Source organism: Microdochium trichocladiopsis (genome assembly GCF_020744255.1).
Source record: "Microdochium trichocladiopsis strain MPI-CAGE-CH-0230 chromosome Unknown B0I36scaffold_10, whole genome shotgun sequence".
NCBI lineage: Eukaryota > Fungi > Ascomycota > Sordariomycetes > Xylariales > Microdochiaceae > Microdochium > Microdochium trichocladiopsis.
The window spans coordinates 1,628,245-1,642,699 of record NW_025763553.1 but is presented as its reverse complement, the minus strand read 5'-3'; the positions used below and the strand labels follow the sequence as shown (position 1 = coordinate 1,642,699).

Here is a 14,455-nt window from a genome sequence, read left to right as displayed (position 1 = left end):
GCAGCGAAAGCGCATGGCGGCCGCCATCATGAAAGGTGGTTTCTTCGACGAGTGCTCCCTTGCAGGCCTCTGAGCAGGCACGCAGGCCAGCGAGAAGGACACATGGCCAGCAGAGACATACGTTCAGGCCACGGTCAGCGCAATGCGCTCAATGGAAGCCGCATAAGAGTTCTTTCCCCTCGCTTGCGGTAGCTTCCAAACGGTAGCGCTCATGGAAAATATCTGGTCTACACATGTTTGTTTGTTTCTTCTTCGCACGTATTTCCTCACATTACGGTGTTGTGGCGTTCATATGCTTCTTTCTTGAGTTTTCATTTCTGTGGTTTCCGTCCGCTTCTTGCAATGAGAAACCATCTTCAGCGCTTCGCAGTCATCGTTCTGGCGTCAGGAAACATTAGAGAAAAGTAGAGGGAAATACCCACGACCCCTCTGGATCCACAAGGGCAGCATCTGTGGCCAGGTTCTTGTTTGGAAATCATTCAAAGGTCGCCATTGACGTGTACGGATAATATGGAAGCGCGCTCGTAGCAGCATGGAGGACTGGCTCGGGACAGAGACAGCGCACACATTGAGGTGGTTGAAAGCCCTCTCTAGGATAATGAAGTTGCATTGGAAGTTTGTTCTTACACTTGTTGCATTGCCTTGCACATCTCTTCTGTGTGCTTGATGTGTGATTGTGTTGTGACGTGTTTGACCCTGGCGCCTCACTCGAGTGGAATTTCCCAAGTAGAGTCCTGTGGGCAGTGCCGATGTACCACGGGAGATGCCATGCTGTCGTTACCCCAAGATTCATCGGAAGGACAGCACCATAGACGCGGGTGCAAGAGTCTACATTGACTACCAGTAGGAGGTTGTGGACAAGATAACAACCGCCAGAGCCGCCACGGCATCACTGTTCTGTTCAGATACGCGTGTCACTTGGGACTGGACTCGATAGAAACTTTCTTCCTTTCTCTCATATGCGACTAGCTGCAAAACCCTTTTGTTCCTGCGAATGTCCTCTACTCCTGTATGTGTCCACCGGCCGCTTCGCTACCCCAAGGGGCGGCGCGTACTGGGCCGACAGAGATGGGACTTGACATCCATACCAAAAGGGCCAGTTGGGGTATCTTTTGTTCTTTTCTTTGTGCTGCAATAATCGTTAATCGTTGCCCTGATCCTCAACGGAGATGCCATCCACCCCTGTGACGTCATCTCAAGTGGTTGGACTCTCGTCGGATGAATCCAACGGTTCCTGCGAGTTGTCGAGGATTCCAGACCATGTGGCCCTAATCCAGGCATGCTGTGAATGCAGCGCGCTTCCATCTGAAACGCCATGTAAATGCTTGCTCGAAATCAAGGCCGGTAGAAGTCCAAGTGTGCGCCATAGTCCAGACGACGACAGCTCTATATCCTTCTATGTGGCTCTCGGTCGTGTCGCCGACACGCGATGTCGAGAGTCGAATGGTTGTTGTTATGTACGAGGCTGAAAGCCTATTCTCTGCGGAGGTGCTGTCTCTTTGGTGCAGCGCTGTGGTCAAGGCGGACACTCTACTTGAGGTCCAGCACGTACTTTGCCTTTTCGTAGACCATCCACGTGATACTAAGCGCAGGGGCGACTTTGAAAAGGTTCGGGGCCAAGCCCTTGTACATGCCGCGGATGCCCTCGTTCCTGTACGTCTTCTGGGCCACATCCCAGATGCCCGTATAGCGAGCAGGGTGCATGCTAGTGCCCTGGCTTTGCAGACGGGTGCGTAAGACGTTGAGGGGATACACGACCGTGGCGCCAAACGCTCCAGAGGAAGCGCCCATGATGCCTGTGGCAAACGTGCTTGGTCTAGTATCCTCCTCGTGACAGCCGAGTTGTTTTGCTTTGTAGGACACGTATGTCTTCTTCAGAAGCTCAAATGTGCCCATGTCGATGGCGGAGTAGGGAAACATGCCGATGAGACCCATAGTCACACCACGGTATGCTGATTTCGTGAATCCCTCAGACATCATCTTGCGTGCAGTTTGCACTAGGAGCTGATTTCCGCGCGCCCCCCCTTCGACGTACTCGGATTGAAGTCTATCAAATCATGAGTACATTTCTTTTCGGAAATGTTGGATAGCTTTTTGAACTTACCTGAACTTCAGGGTGTCAAGCGGGTATACACAAAATCTGGATCAATGTCAGTGTCTCGCCCACGACGCGGATTCGAGAGCGCAGAGGCTGGACATACTGTGAAACCATGCCTGCCAAACCACCAGCCATGAATTTGGAGTAGGATGTGATGCGGGTGGGATCCTCGTGGCCCTCGATGCGCGCCATGGTCTTCTTGGCCGCTTCGTACGCACCAAACTAAGCAATTCTTATCAGTCATGAAGCTCATATATGACGAGGCCGCAGCCGCTACGCACTCTTATCGCTGTCTCTGGCATGATCTTGACCACATTCAGTCCATTACCTGGTCAATTAACGTCAGTCAGTCTGATCTGGCCAGCCATGGCATGTTTGCGAGCCACACTCACCAGCAAAGAAGCCTCTAACTCCTCCGGATTTGTACAGTTCCGTGATGGCTGTCAACAACGGTCCGCCGACTCGCTTGGCAGCCTTGACGGGCTGGCCTTTCTTGGCTGCGTCGAGAGCAACTTTTGCCTTTGAGCCCGAGTCGGTCTTGACAAGAAGGTAAACCTTGAGCCGATCCAGAGGGGCAGTCGCGGTCCGAGAAATGCCTCCCGCGACGGCTCCGGCGACGAAGTAGCCTGAGTCAGGTAGGAAACTGATCAGCTTCTTGTTCTTGCCCTTCTTGGGGCTGTCATGTTCAGTTTGCTCGAGCTGAGACGGTGATGTAGTGGGCTTGGCCGCGAATGGTTGCTGGCTTTGGGGCAGGTCGTGTGGCACGGCTGTCGCCGAGCGAAGGCTCGTGTTGATCGCTCGAGCCGCTGATTGCTGCGAGGCATCGGCCATCTTGCTCTGGTCATGCGACGGCACTGTTGAGGCTGCCGATGTTGAATAGTCTGCAGCAGAATGACCAGCAAGATGGGATGGCGCAGTTTTGGTCGGCGGAGGAGGCGTGGAAGGCGACTGGGTGTGAGGGGAGGCCAGCCGGACGATTGAACCAAGGAAAGTCTGTAGTAAAGAGGCTACGCTCGTACCTAGGCCTTGTAATGTCTCTCCAGTGACCACCGAATCGCCCTCGGAGGTCAGAGTCAGAATATCCGAATAAAATGTGAAGACGGCTCGCAATGTCGTCGTGGGGTCAGCATTGGGCATGAAAAGAAGAAAGTCACTGTGGATTGAGTTAGCCGACCGCATTTTCCTCGTTGTGGGCGGATTGTTCTTGAGCCATGCCGGCGGATACCTTGGGCCAGCACCCAAGGCACCAACGGAGTATGCCAAAGATTGGAACAAATTCATCACGGGACATGCATCAACACCGTCTGGTAGAAATCTGTGGGGACCACCTACCGCCATTCTTCGAATGTGATATAACCATCACGATTGTGGTCAATGTTATCAAAGAATTCAGACAGTCTGCGTCTGGGGATCGATAGGCCAGCGCGCTGAAAGGCAGTCTGGAGCTCTTCCTGGTTGAGCTTTCCATCCTGGTCGTGGTCTATGGCTCTGAAGAGATAGTAGAGCTGGCGTTCTGTAGCCTCGACAAAGACACGAAACTCTGGAAGGACATGCTAGTCAGTGGTCTGGTGGACTTGCAGTGACATGGTGCCAAGTCATGGTCTGGAAAGACCAGGACGGTCTGACTGACCTTCGTACTGGATTTTGTCATCTCCGTTGGTGTCGACAACCTTGATGATGGCCTTGAGCATGTCATCGGCGTTCTTCATAGCTGTGGGTGGGGGCAGGTGTTGTCAGCGGCTATAAACCTTGCACATGTGGTGCCCGCCCGGGCATGTGAGGGGAGACTGACGATGATCAATCTTCTTAAGGCCCTTCTGGAGTGCTTGCCAGTCGAGCTCGCCCTTGTTCTGGTAGTCGAGCTTGCGCCAGAGAGCCTCGACGCGAGCGTCGCGCTGGTTCTGTGACTCGGCCATGTCGAGCTTGGCTTGGGAGACGACGTCGGAGACCTTCATGGCAGCGGGCTCAATGTGGCATTGCGGGACGTCGGCAGCGGCAAGTCACGCAAGCAGAGGGTTCTTGGTGTTGTTGTCGAGGGGCTATAGGGCCGGCATGGCGCATACACGAGGAGGGCACAAGGTCGGTTGCGGTAGAGTGGTTGCGGTGGTTGTTGCTGGTCGCCGGAGGAGGGGGACGGGTCGCTGTCGGTTGCCGTTGCCTTTGCCAGCTCGAGTTGAGAACAATGGGACGTCTCGCAATGGGGCTCTCGAGCAAGCAGCAGCAGCACCGTCAATGGCCAACGATACGCCCTACAGTAGGTAGTCGGCAGACAGGCAGGGTAGCTGTTCTTCGGGAGAGAGGAAACGTCGTGCAGTTGGTCGCGATAAGTGACGTTGACTTGCGGTGGGAGGCTCCGATGGGGTTCCTGGTGACGGGCAGCAGCTCCTGCAGATTGACGCGAGGTTGCCCGCTCTCTGGACCATTGCGGAAAAGCTCCAAGCCTCTACCTCGACTGGGCCGGGCTTGCACAAGCTCAGACAGCCAGGGACCCTCCGTCATCGTGTCTCCACTCTTGCAATCCCACACACAGCCAGCCATGTCCCAGGACACTCCTGTCTCTCTCCCGTCTCGGCCACTCATAGGCGTCCTGCCTCGCCTGTCCGTGTAGCTATCCCTCGGCCCAGATTGGCTCTCTGCAGGAAGCCAAGTCCCCGCCGTTGCTGCTCTTCCCGCTGCCTTGTCGGATGTGGAAGCCCCATGGAACCCACTATACACACTTAAGGGGCCACTATAGTGCCTCTCTTGATCCCGGCACTGTCACCCTTGCATGGCCCAACTCCAGAACCTACAGTGCTTGTCAGTCGTGGATCACTGTCCGGCTCCTCTCCTCCCAGCAGCTCTCCTTGCGGCACGCGAGCGAGTCCCTCAGCCGGGACCCTTGATCCCTGATCTTTCATCATCGACAACTGGCCAGACTTGGCGGTGATGCGTCTGGCTCCCGTCTGTGTGCCACAAGCTCCTTCTCGCCGGACCACTCTTTTTGTTCCTGTTCTTCACTTCTGCCACCTCCTCGTTCTTGCCGTTGCCGCCATGCCTTGAGATAAAGGCAGCCCGCGCGGACAGCTCCATTGTCCCTCCGTGCGTCTCGCCCCGCGAACTTCGAACTCTGTCGACCACCAACCTTGCCGGCCGAAGCGGCAAGCTGGCTTGTGTGAGACCATGGCCGCCAACTACTGGGAGTCGACGCAGCGGCGCTATTGGCAGTTCACCAAAGATGAGCTGGCCCAGCTGCGGGAGAACCTGGAGGAGGAGGAGCAGAGTCTCGTGCAAATGTTCCCTCTTCCTCAGTGGCGGCACCTCAGCATATACTTTAACCAGCGTCAGTAGCCCTTTGCGGGACGGGTGAGTCCCGACAGACCAAGCTTCTGCATGGAGCGCTGACATCTCTACTCGTCGCACAGAGCTTCACCGGTTAGCCAAGAGACTCAACTGTCGGCAGCAGGCCGTCGCGACTGCCCAGCTCTACATCAAGCGATTCTACTGCAAAGTCGAGATCCGCCGCACGAATCCCTATCTCGTCCTCACGACCGCGCTATACCTGGCTTGCAAGATGGAGGAGTGCCCCCAGCACATTAGGATTGTGGTGCAGGAAGCGCGAACAATGTACTCAGGTCCGTGGAGACTTTTGCTTGCCGTGCCTCTGCTGGGAGCTCTCCGTGTCTGACATTTGCACCTGCTTCACTTCAGATCTCCTCACCGTGGACACGTCGCGACTCGGCGAATGCGAGTTCTTCCTCATTTCCGAGATGAGCTCCCACCTCATCGTGCACCAGCCATACCGGACCCTGACGCAGCTCCAGACCGAGTTCGCCCTCAGCCAAGAGGAGATCAGCCTGGCCCTGTCCGTTATCAACGACCACTACATGACCGACCTCCCGCTCCACTACCCGCCGCACATCGTGGCGCTCACCGCAATCTTGCTATCTCTCGTCCTCCGCCCGAACTCGGTGTCAGCCACCCCGGCCGCCGGCATGGCTGCAGCAGCATCGGTCTTGGCCCAGGCCCAGGGACGCCAGCAGCAATTCGGAATGGGCGGCGGTGGCGGAAGTGGCATCGCAAGCGGTCAGACCACGCCAGGAGCTGGGCCACCACCTACGACGGGAGGAGGGGGCGGCATGTCGGAAAAGGAGAAGCAGCAAGGGGAGCGCGTCGGCAAGGTGCAGCGGTTCGCGCAGTTCCTTGCCGAGAGCAACGTCGACATCGAGGGCATGGTCGACTGCACGCAGGAGCTCATCTCTTTCTACGAGTGCCACGAGCAGTACAATGATAAAATGACGAGGGAGCAGATCAACCGCTTCATCAAGGCGCGTGCCCTCGACAGACCCTGAGCAAGTCACGGTTTGGCGGCGGCGACATTCAGCTCGAATATGATGCCCGACAGAACCCGGCTGGGGTGTGATCCAGCCTCGGTGGTTCTTTTGAGCTTCTAGCACTATTTTCGAACCACCAAATTGTGGATAATTTGAAATAGATCGCAGAACAACTATACCGGAGAAAGGGATATATACATATATAGCCCAGGCGCCTATGGGAAGTTTAGACACAACCACTCCTCGGGACGTTCTACTGGCCAAATATCCCCCCCCCCCTCTTCGCGGTCCGTGGCTACGGAACGTTCGTCAAATCGCTCGCAAGGCGATGGAGGAGCTCGAAGCTATATAACACCCCGCCCCCCGGGCGGCAACAACAAAATGCAGCATTTCCTCGGTCCCGATCCTTTTCGAGGGTTGTGACCCTGGTCCTAGTCACAGTCTCTCGGCCAAAAGACAGGCACACGCAACTGCGCTACAACACAAACGCCTCTGTCCAGGTGGCGTGTGCCGGTTTGCCGCCTCGACGCTGCACTTACTCGAGACTGGAGCAGGGATCTTCACGAACCACGTTGCTTGGACAGTCCGAGAAGATGCGCGGTAATGCGCATCGATACAGTATCGATATTGGTGGCATGGGCAAAGCTGCTGGTCCGACCGACGTGCGTGCACGCGATATCAAAGTCATGGTAGGAATGGCTCGGGGAAGGGCTCGGCTGACCGCAGTCCACCCGCCATACTCTTTGCCAACAGCGAGTCTGAGAGACATATCAAATGCTTGTGCATATTCTACCTTTGCCGCTTCGTGAGGGGATTTGTCGAATACTCTCGAAAACAAGGTGTCTGGGCTCCAGCCTCTGGTGCTACATGGTCAAGATAACATTAAATAGTATCATAGCGTGGGATCCATGAAGCGAACTAGACAGCTGGGACAAAACGACTGTTCAATACCAATCAATTTTCCTAGATGTACGCGCTCTACCTGCCTAAGGCGTTCGTTCCCTGGGTACTGGCGATAATGACTTCCTCACGCCCAGATCGTATGCCTCGTTGTCCCAGTCGACGAACTCCACAAATGACATGTCTGATTCGGAGGTGGCTATAGAAGCTGGCCGACACAGCTGATTCTTGGGCAGTGGCCACCCTTCGTCTGATGACAAGGAGGCATTGTCGTGGATTGTACTAAAGGCTGCTTCCAGGTCGAGCCTAGATATGCTTGGTGATCGAATCTGTGTTGCTCCGCGTTGTGTAGTCGCCATCCATGGGTCTTGATCCTCTCGGTTTTGCTGCTGCTCCTGCTTCTGCTGCAGTTGCTGCTCTTCGCCCTCTTCCTCAATCTCCGTCAGAATGATGCTATCAACTCCCTTGTTTTGTAAATCGCTCCGCAGCTCAATCGTGGTTCCGCCAGAGCCACGCTTGCCGCCGCCGCTCCACCTGCTGGGCACAGTCGTTGTGCTTCGGCGGTCCCCAGTCGAGCTCATTTTCTTTGAGGTAAGAGTGTTGTGCACATCCCGCAGCACAGGGCGAAGGATGGGTATGCATTGGACGATGATGGTGCCCGTGACTTCGGAAGAGTACCTGTGCCTCATTCAGCACGTGGGAAGTGCAAGAGGCGCACTGCAGTAGGAGAAGAAATCTGCTATGACTTACCACACTTGGGAAATGCCGTTCCGGTCTGATGTTCCATGTGCCTCATTAGTAGCTGCATATTTGTCACGATGTGTGTCGGTCTGCTTACAGATGTAGAGCGTGTCCCGCTCGTTGCCTTCATCCTTCCAGCTCACTCTGATAGCAGAAACAACAGCGACGCTGGATAGCAATTAGCATGCTACTTGACTATCTCTGTGAGGACTCAACTTACAGCATGCCTAAGCTCATCACCGCACAAAGGCCAATCTTTTCAAATCTGCGCATATCGACTCCTCGGATGAGGAACCACGGAAAAGTCGCGAAGACAAAATCCATGACGATATTGTAGACTAGTCGCACTGATTAGTCGTGATGCAAAACTAATCGTGTCGGCCACGTTGAGCTTCAACTCACTATTGCCTCCAGCTTTGAAGTCGTCCCGAAAATTCTTGTCGAGGCAGAGGTCGAATCTATAGTAGACGTCTGTGCTCTTCGAGCCACACACCTTTGCCCACTGAAGAATGACCTTGACGACCATATAAGAGTTCATTGTGACGATGCAGAACCAGAGCAAGTGCCTTTGCCAAGTCTTGCTCAGACGGAGCAGTGTCACGGCGAATGCCGTCTTGGTGAGTGACTGCCCGATCAAGGTGCCGCACGAGGTTACGTTGATCAGAATATGCATTCGGTCATCCCACTTCTGAGCCGAGTTTTCGAGAATATATCCAGTGGCAAACTGGTGTACGATGAGACTATCAGTGACCACCAGAACAATCTGTCAGTAGAACCGGGTACTGGTTAGTCTAGAGCTCAGAATGACTGCTACAGCACAATGCGGATGACTTACCCACGACACCACGAGGATGTAGTCGTCGTACCACAGGCCATACCTGCGAGTAACCTTGATCCATATTCGAGAGGCCAGGAATATGGTGGTGGCGGCGAACAAGGCCCACAGGCCAATGTTCAGCTCTACCCAAGGTGAGACAAAGTCGTGCACAACATCGTCGTCGTCGTCGGCCCGGGCGAATATGTATGCCTCCATCTTGAAGATGTCATTTACCACTTTGTCGACGAAGGGCATACAGAGAGCCAGGGGACTGTTTCACACAAAACGAAGCCAGTGAACCCCTTACCCACACGAGGGGCATGTCATGCTTAGCCGAAATGCGGAGGATGGCATTCTTCATGCAAACCCACAGACGGGAACCAGGGATGATGAGAGAGGATATACCCAAAGGGTGCCGTGTCTCGTCCTGCCTCTGTCTCTGTCCCCGCGTCCACAATGTGCCCGGAACGTGGCAGCGTTGTAGCTGTGTGTTGCTGCACGTCAAAGGGCAGATGCCACCAATAGGTTGGCGGTCGGTTAAAGAAAGGAACGGCTGCAGGCTGGATTTGTACAAGTGGCCAATGATGACGTGCCGGAGAGCAGTCAGGCGAGCAGTGTGTATTGGCCGAGAAGCAGTGGAGGGCTGCAAGCTTAGTAGCGGAAAAGGGAGCGGAGGAGCAAGTGCCGTGCGTGTGCTGACGGTGCGTGACAGGCCAGGAACCCCGAGCCCAGAGGTGTTGTCTGAGATGCTCTGGCGAAAGAACCGACGGGAAGATGGCCAGCGGGCTGGGCCGTCGAGAGCGGTGCGCTGTGTTTTAAGCATCCCAAGCCTGATTCCCTTGGCCTTGGGGCTTGTGCTGTTGTCCATCCTGGTCCGTTGTTGGTTCGAGATGTTTGCCAACGCGGCGGGTGCTACCACACCTCAATTTCCCACAAGGTCCCAGGCCAGGGTGGCCCTCGCCTCGAGTCTCATCATGACAGGCATGGCGGGCGGGCGCGTCTGCATCATCATCATCACGGCCGCTGCGGAGGCCCGACGAGTTCCCAAGCTGACTGGCTGTGTCATACCATGGACATTCGGGCTCCCGCAGGGACGATGCCGCCGGCCGGTGCTCGAGTCCAAGGGCCGTTGATGGCAACGGCTGCGGGGCTGCGTCAGCACTGACGTGCAGGACGGCAGCGAGGCCTGGAACGGAATGCTCGGAGGAAGCCAGCCCTTGGGCCTCGAGGGACGGGGCAGCCGGGCGGGAGACCAGGACAGGGCAACATCAACTTTGGATGATCTGCAGTTGCTGTATTTGTGGGGGAGCAGGGATCGGGCGACCCATGCAGACCAGACCGCTGCTCCAACGGCTGAGCCATCTTTGGGAAGGTGTCACAAGGCAAAGAGGCCAAGCTGGGCCTGCCCTGGCCTGGTCGTGCTCTCCTCCTGCGCTCACTTTCCAAGGGTTCTTCCTCCTCATTCTTCTGGGAACCAGTCCACTGACATGGTGTCAAGTTGCTGGCTGCAGTCTTGCTGGCTCCTTGTAATTCACAGTGCCCGTCTCTTCGCTGCGTCGTCGATCATACAACCTCTCCACGGTAATAACAACCAACAGCATATCATGCCTGCAGATACCTAGGTACCTCCATTAGAACTTGCCTTTAAACCTTCAAGCACAGGCTTTTCTGTCCGTCCACACGACAGGCTCTCATCACGACATGACCAGCCCACCCTCTCTTTCCTCTTCTGTGCTCCCAGTCTTCGCTGTCAGAGCTGGTTGTCCAAGTTTGTGAACATTGATTAATTATTCCGTGCAATCACGGCACCTCGCAGCTCTCCCCGCCAAGGGGACCCTGGCTTCCAGAGGGGTATATGACGCGACGGTATATCTTCCCCCAAACACCAGCTTGCAGGCTCGAGAGGGGTCACGCATTCTTTCTTTTTCCCTGTTTCGCGAAAAGCCAACCCGTCTTGGGAAGTTTAGGGCCCGACATGTGAATCGTATGCACAGCCCCAGAATCCAAGAAGGACGCGCGCCGCATCGAACCGCTTTTTTTTTTTTCCTTTCCTCTCTTGTGTGTCAGTTGGAGCAGAGTCATCGACTATGGACCGAGAGAACAAGGGGCGTGTGTGTGTGAGCCTTGCCCCGGCCACTCAAGTTAGTCTGGCAACCCACCTCTGACCGTGGCTGGTTTTACTTGTTATGACCTGTCAGGCAAGCCCATTTGGTCGAGATGAGGAATCCCGACCATATCCTGCTGCTGATGATGATGACGCGCATCAGACGTGTATCTTTCATGCGGCCTGAAACTGCTGCACACAGCTCAGTAGACTCCGACCTAATACAAGGACTGCAGCCCTTCTGATAAGGAATTCCGATTTTGTTCATGGATATGTTGCGTGGCACAATCGTACGTCGGCCCTTGCGAAAATTGCGGCGAGAAGTCATCTCCATGACTCGATCCGAGCTGAGCCACGCCGTAGGTCCCAAGCTCGAAGGAAGGCCTATGCCCTGCTTCGCACACACATACAAGCAGTGACCAGTATCAGCCCAAATAATTTGCAAGGATACTCTAAACGGCTCTTTACAGGGTGAGTCAAGTCTACCGTTGTGCCTCTTCATAAGCGCTTGATGCTACATGATGACACTTATAATATACAGGTGAGATCGCTGGCTATTTTACAAGACAAATTCTTCATCTTGCTCCTCCCCTTTCTACAGAGGCTCGAACTTGATACATATCGACGCCATGCCACTTTCTGTGCTGCGTATGTTGTTAAATCCTCATCGAAGTGTCGGTGCGATAGCAGGATTTCGTGCCGAGTTGCTTTGCAAAGTTTGCCTCACATTCCGCTCGCTCCAGAAGACGGGAGGCCGTGTGATCGCAGTGTTAGGCGTCTAAAACAAACTGAGTCTCGACATCTTTATTATGTTGTACCGCGGTCTTCTGTGCCGCCACCTCAGACCTTGTACGTGTCCGGCGACGGCCCACAAGACCTGAAGGACAACCACCATGCGTCCTGTCGCCGTTGCGCGCTCTTGACCCCCTAAAGGACAAGTGGGTACCACCGCGTCGCCTAGTTCGATACTTATTCCTCCACAGCGGCGTCACATATGAGCCCGTGGAGTACGCAGTCGCTCTATCCAGCAACGGGCGATCGAGGCGCTTATACCGGATCTCATACTCGACGAGGTTCTTGAGTCCGGGCGCATTAATTTCGAGCGTTGGCAAGGCGAGCAGCATTGACTGCGGGGTGAGCTGCCCGTTGCGCTTTTCTGGAAGACGGAAGGGGTAGCTCGGGACCGGTGGGAGGTTATCAAAATCGACTTCAGTCTCCAGGTAGATGGCAGGTAAGGTGTACCGGGTCTTTCCGGGCGCGTGGCGCTTTAAGAGGTCAGCCATGTGCTCGCGCTCGCGCTTTGAGAGGCGATCGCGGAAGGGCCTTTGATGTTCTTCTTGGAATGGGCCAATGAAGGGCTGGAAGGGCATGCGGTGACGCAGGCGCACCCAGAAGCGGCCGTCCCACAAGGTCCACGCCATCCATTCGGTCCAATCGCTTCTGATGTCTCTGGTTTTGCACTCGAATGGCTTTTCGATCGCGAGACAGTAGCGTAGATTGTTGAGGGGAAGGGGCTTATTCGCTGGTGAAGGGTACGGCTCGCGCGTAAGATACCAGGAATATGTCTCTGCTGAAGTTGTAGTGGTGTCGTCTTGACCGGTCACTGGTCTGGATGATGCACGCAGTGATGTGGCCGGCACTGGTCTGAAAAGAACCCCATTGATGTTGAACGCCCTGGGCGATGCTGGTGTCCTTTTCAGGGCTATAGACAGTGCAGGGAATATCGTGTTGATCGGGTTCTGTAGAGACATCATTGGAGGACCGTTGTGCTCTGGACTGACCATGGCCATGATGCTCTTGAGCACGAGCCCTGCGACTTCTCTACACCTGGCTAGCCGAGCCTTGAAGCGGAGTTGAGATTTGGCTTGCCAGGGCGGAAGCTGGCATTCCATGTGTGGGAATTGTGCGAGTAGCGTTCCTGCTTGGCTGTTGAAATCCTGGATGATGACTTGCCGCGCCCACCTCGTAGCCTCCGCTTCCAGCGCTTCATGTTTCTTGTCGCAGCGCTTTGCGAGTGCAAGGACTGCTGGCTTTGAGAGAGCATTGGGCAGCTCGTGACCACGATGCATAGCTCGTATAGCGTTACGCATCGTCAGGGTGGCGTCTGCATTGGTTGCGTCCTCGAACCATGGAATATCGTTCTCCAGGCACGTTGCTATAAGTCTATCTTTGCCGAATTCAAGCAAGGGGCGGTACAGCATAACTCCTCCATCCTCGACCTCGACTGGGGACGGAGTGATTGCGTTCATGGCAATGTTCTCGATTTGGAGGTCACGGGCGGCCGCGTCGTCGTAGGACGGCTGTAGTGGCCACTCGAGGTCCGGCTCGTGCAGGCTAGCGAGCTCCTCGCTCATGAGACTGCTGATGCGCTTCCTGAGACGACGACGATCCCGCTCAGCATTGGTATGGCTGAAGTAGGGTCTCTGGCGCATCCTGTCGTCGAGCCAGCCACTGCGAAACGCGCCGTAGAGCCCCTCGCATTCGGGAATCTCGCTCGCGGGGCGGATGCCACGCAGGCCACGACTGGGATGACCACCCAGCATACGCATCAGCACAGTTTCGTACTGATCGTCTGCATGATGAGCTACGAGGACGCTGCCGATGCCGCGAAAGGCGCACTCGAGGCCGATGTGACGGTAGCGCATATGGCGGGCGAGGGTCTCGAGGTTTGAGTGGTCCTTTGGAGGCAGCATATGAGCCTCACGCTTCCAGTTAATGATGCTGATGGCTGGCTTGATCCGCAGGCGACGGAGGACCCTAGCAACGGCCACTGCTTCTGCTTCCGAGGTTGGCCTGAGGCGGTGGTCCACGACGATGGCGACAAAGCTGGCGAGGGGGTTGTCATTGATACGCATGTGGAGGTGGTGGCGGAGGAGCTGGCTGGACAAGAAGGCGAGGGCCATTGAGTCGACGCCGCCGCTGATGGCGAGCCCAACCTGGCGGAGGGCGCCGGTGCGGAGGTGAGGGAAGCGTGGGCGGCATGTTGCGCGGACGGCGTCGACGAACTCGGGGAGCGTCACAGGGCGGGCCACCGAGTGCAGGACGGGCGAGATGAGGCCCATGCCATGCCACCAACGAGCTGGACCGAAGCAGGTCCAGAGGGTCTCACGATGTTAGATATTGTGAGACCCGGACGTGCGGCTGGTGATGGCGGTGGTGATGATGTTGGACCGTTCAAGGTGTTATAGCAAGCAGTTCCCCTGTCGACCGAAGTTTGCTTGACAGGTTACCTGCAACTACCTCGTGGCTGTCCACTGTGGCCCTTGGCGGGAAGTATCCCCAAGTCCCTTGACCAAGCGGTTCCGGGGCAGGACCCGCCCCGGACGCCGACCCAGCAGGGGAAGCTTGGAAGCTGCAACCCACCTGGGCAGGGTCTCACTTGAGCAACTGCGCCTGCCGGCCACGGGCAAAACTTGTGGATCGAAGCGTGCAGCTCTCTCTCCCACAAGCAGCACGACAGCCACGGCGACAACGACGACGGACAG

General features: G+C 55.9%; 4 protein-coding genes across 4 annotated transcripts; 1 reads left to right on the top strand and 3 right to left on the bottom strand.

Annotated features, from left to right (window-relative positions):
* Positions 1 to 1,530: 1,530 nt before the first annotated feature.
* On the bottom strand, positions 1,531 to 4,053 carry B0I36DRAFT_252187 (mitochondrial carrier domain-containing protein; the record flags this gene model as incomplete). Its single annotated transcript, XM_046150665.1, has 8 exons — positions 1,531 to 2,047; positions 2,105 to 2,140; positions 2,202 to 2,320; positions 2,380 to 2,426; positions 2,491 to 3,251; positions 3,431 to 3,638; positions 3,729 to 3,809; positions 3,891 to 4,053. The coding sequence occupies 8 exons, from the start codon at positions 4,051 to 4,053 to the stop codon at positions 1,531 to 1,533; spliced, it is 1,932 nt and encodes a 643-aa protein (XP_046007418.1).
* Positions 4,054 to 5,257: 1,204 nt separating this feature from the next.
* Positions 5,258 to 6,426, top strand: B0I36DRAFT_367644 (cyclin-C; the record flags this gene model as incomplete). The annotated part of the gene is made up of 3 exons (XM_046159506.1): positions 5,258 to 5,417; positions 5,500 to 5,709; positions 5,786 to 6,426. The coding sequence occupies 3 exons, from the start codon at positions 5,258 to 5,260 to the stop codon at positions 6,424 to 6,426; spliced, it is 1,011 nt and encodes a 336-aa protein (XP_046007417.1).
* A 968-nt stretch (positions 6,427 to 7,394) lies between these two features.
* B0I36DRAFT_252528 (uncharacterized protein) lies at positions 7,395 to 9,082 on the bottom strand (the record flags this gene model as incomplete). Its single annotated transcript, XM_046150692.1, has 7 exons — positions 7,395 to 7,796; positions 7,854 to 7,986; positions 8,059 to 8,083; positions 8,147 to 8,217; positions 8,270 to 8,387; positions 8,452 to 8,812; positions 8,885 to 9,082. The coding sequence occupies 7 exons, from the start codon at positions 9,080 to 9,082 to the stop codon at positions 7,395 to 7,397; spliced, it is 1,308 nt and encodes a 435-aa protein (XP_046007416.1).
* A 2,310-nt stretch (positions 9,083 to 11,392) lies between these two features.
* Positions 11,393 to 14,064, bottom strand: B0I36DRAFT_334035 (uncharacterized protein). The gene is made up of 2 exons (XM_046155295.1): positions 11,512 to 14,064; positions 11,393 to 11,441 (listed from the first exon to the last, which is right to left on the bottom strand). Exon 1 carries the CDS (start codon positions 14,030 to 14,032, stop codon positions 11,741 to 11,743), a length of 2,292 nt encoding a protein of 763 aa, XP_046007415.1. The 5' UTR covers positions 14,033 to 14,064; the 3' UTR covers positions 11,393 to 11,441; positions 11,512 to 11,740.
* Positions 14,065 to 14,455: the final 391 nt, after the last annotated feature.

Coding starts and splice junctions, on each gene's coding strand:
- B0I36DRAFT_334035 (XM_046155295.1), bottom strand. CDS start 14,032: ATGGGCCTCATCTCGCCCGTCCTGCACTCGGTGGCCCGCCCTGTGACG.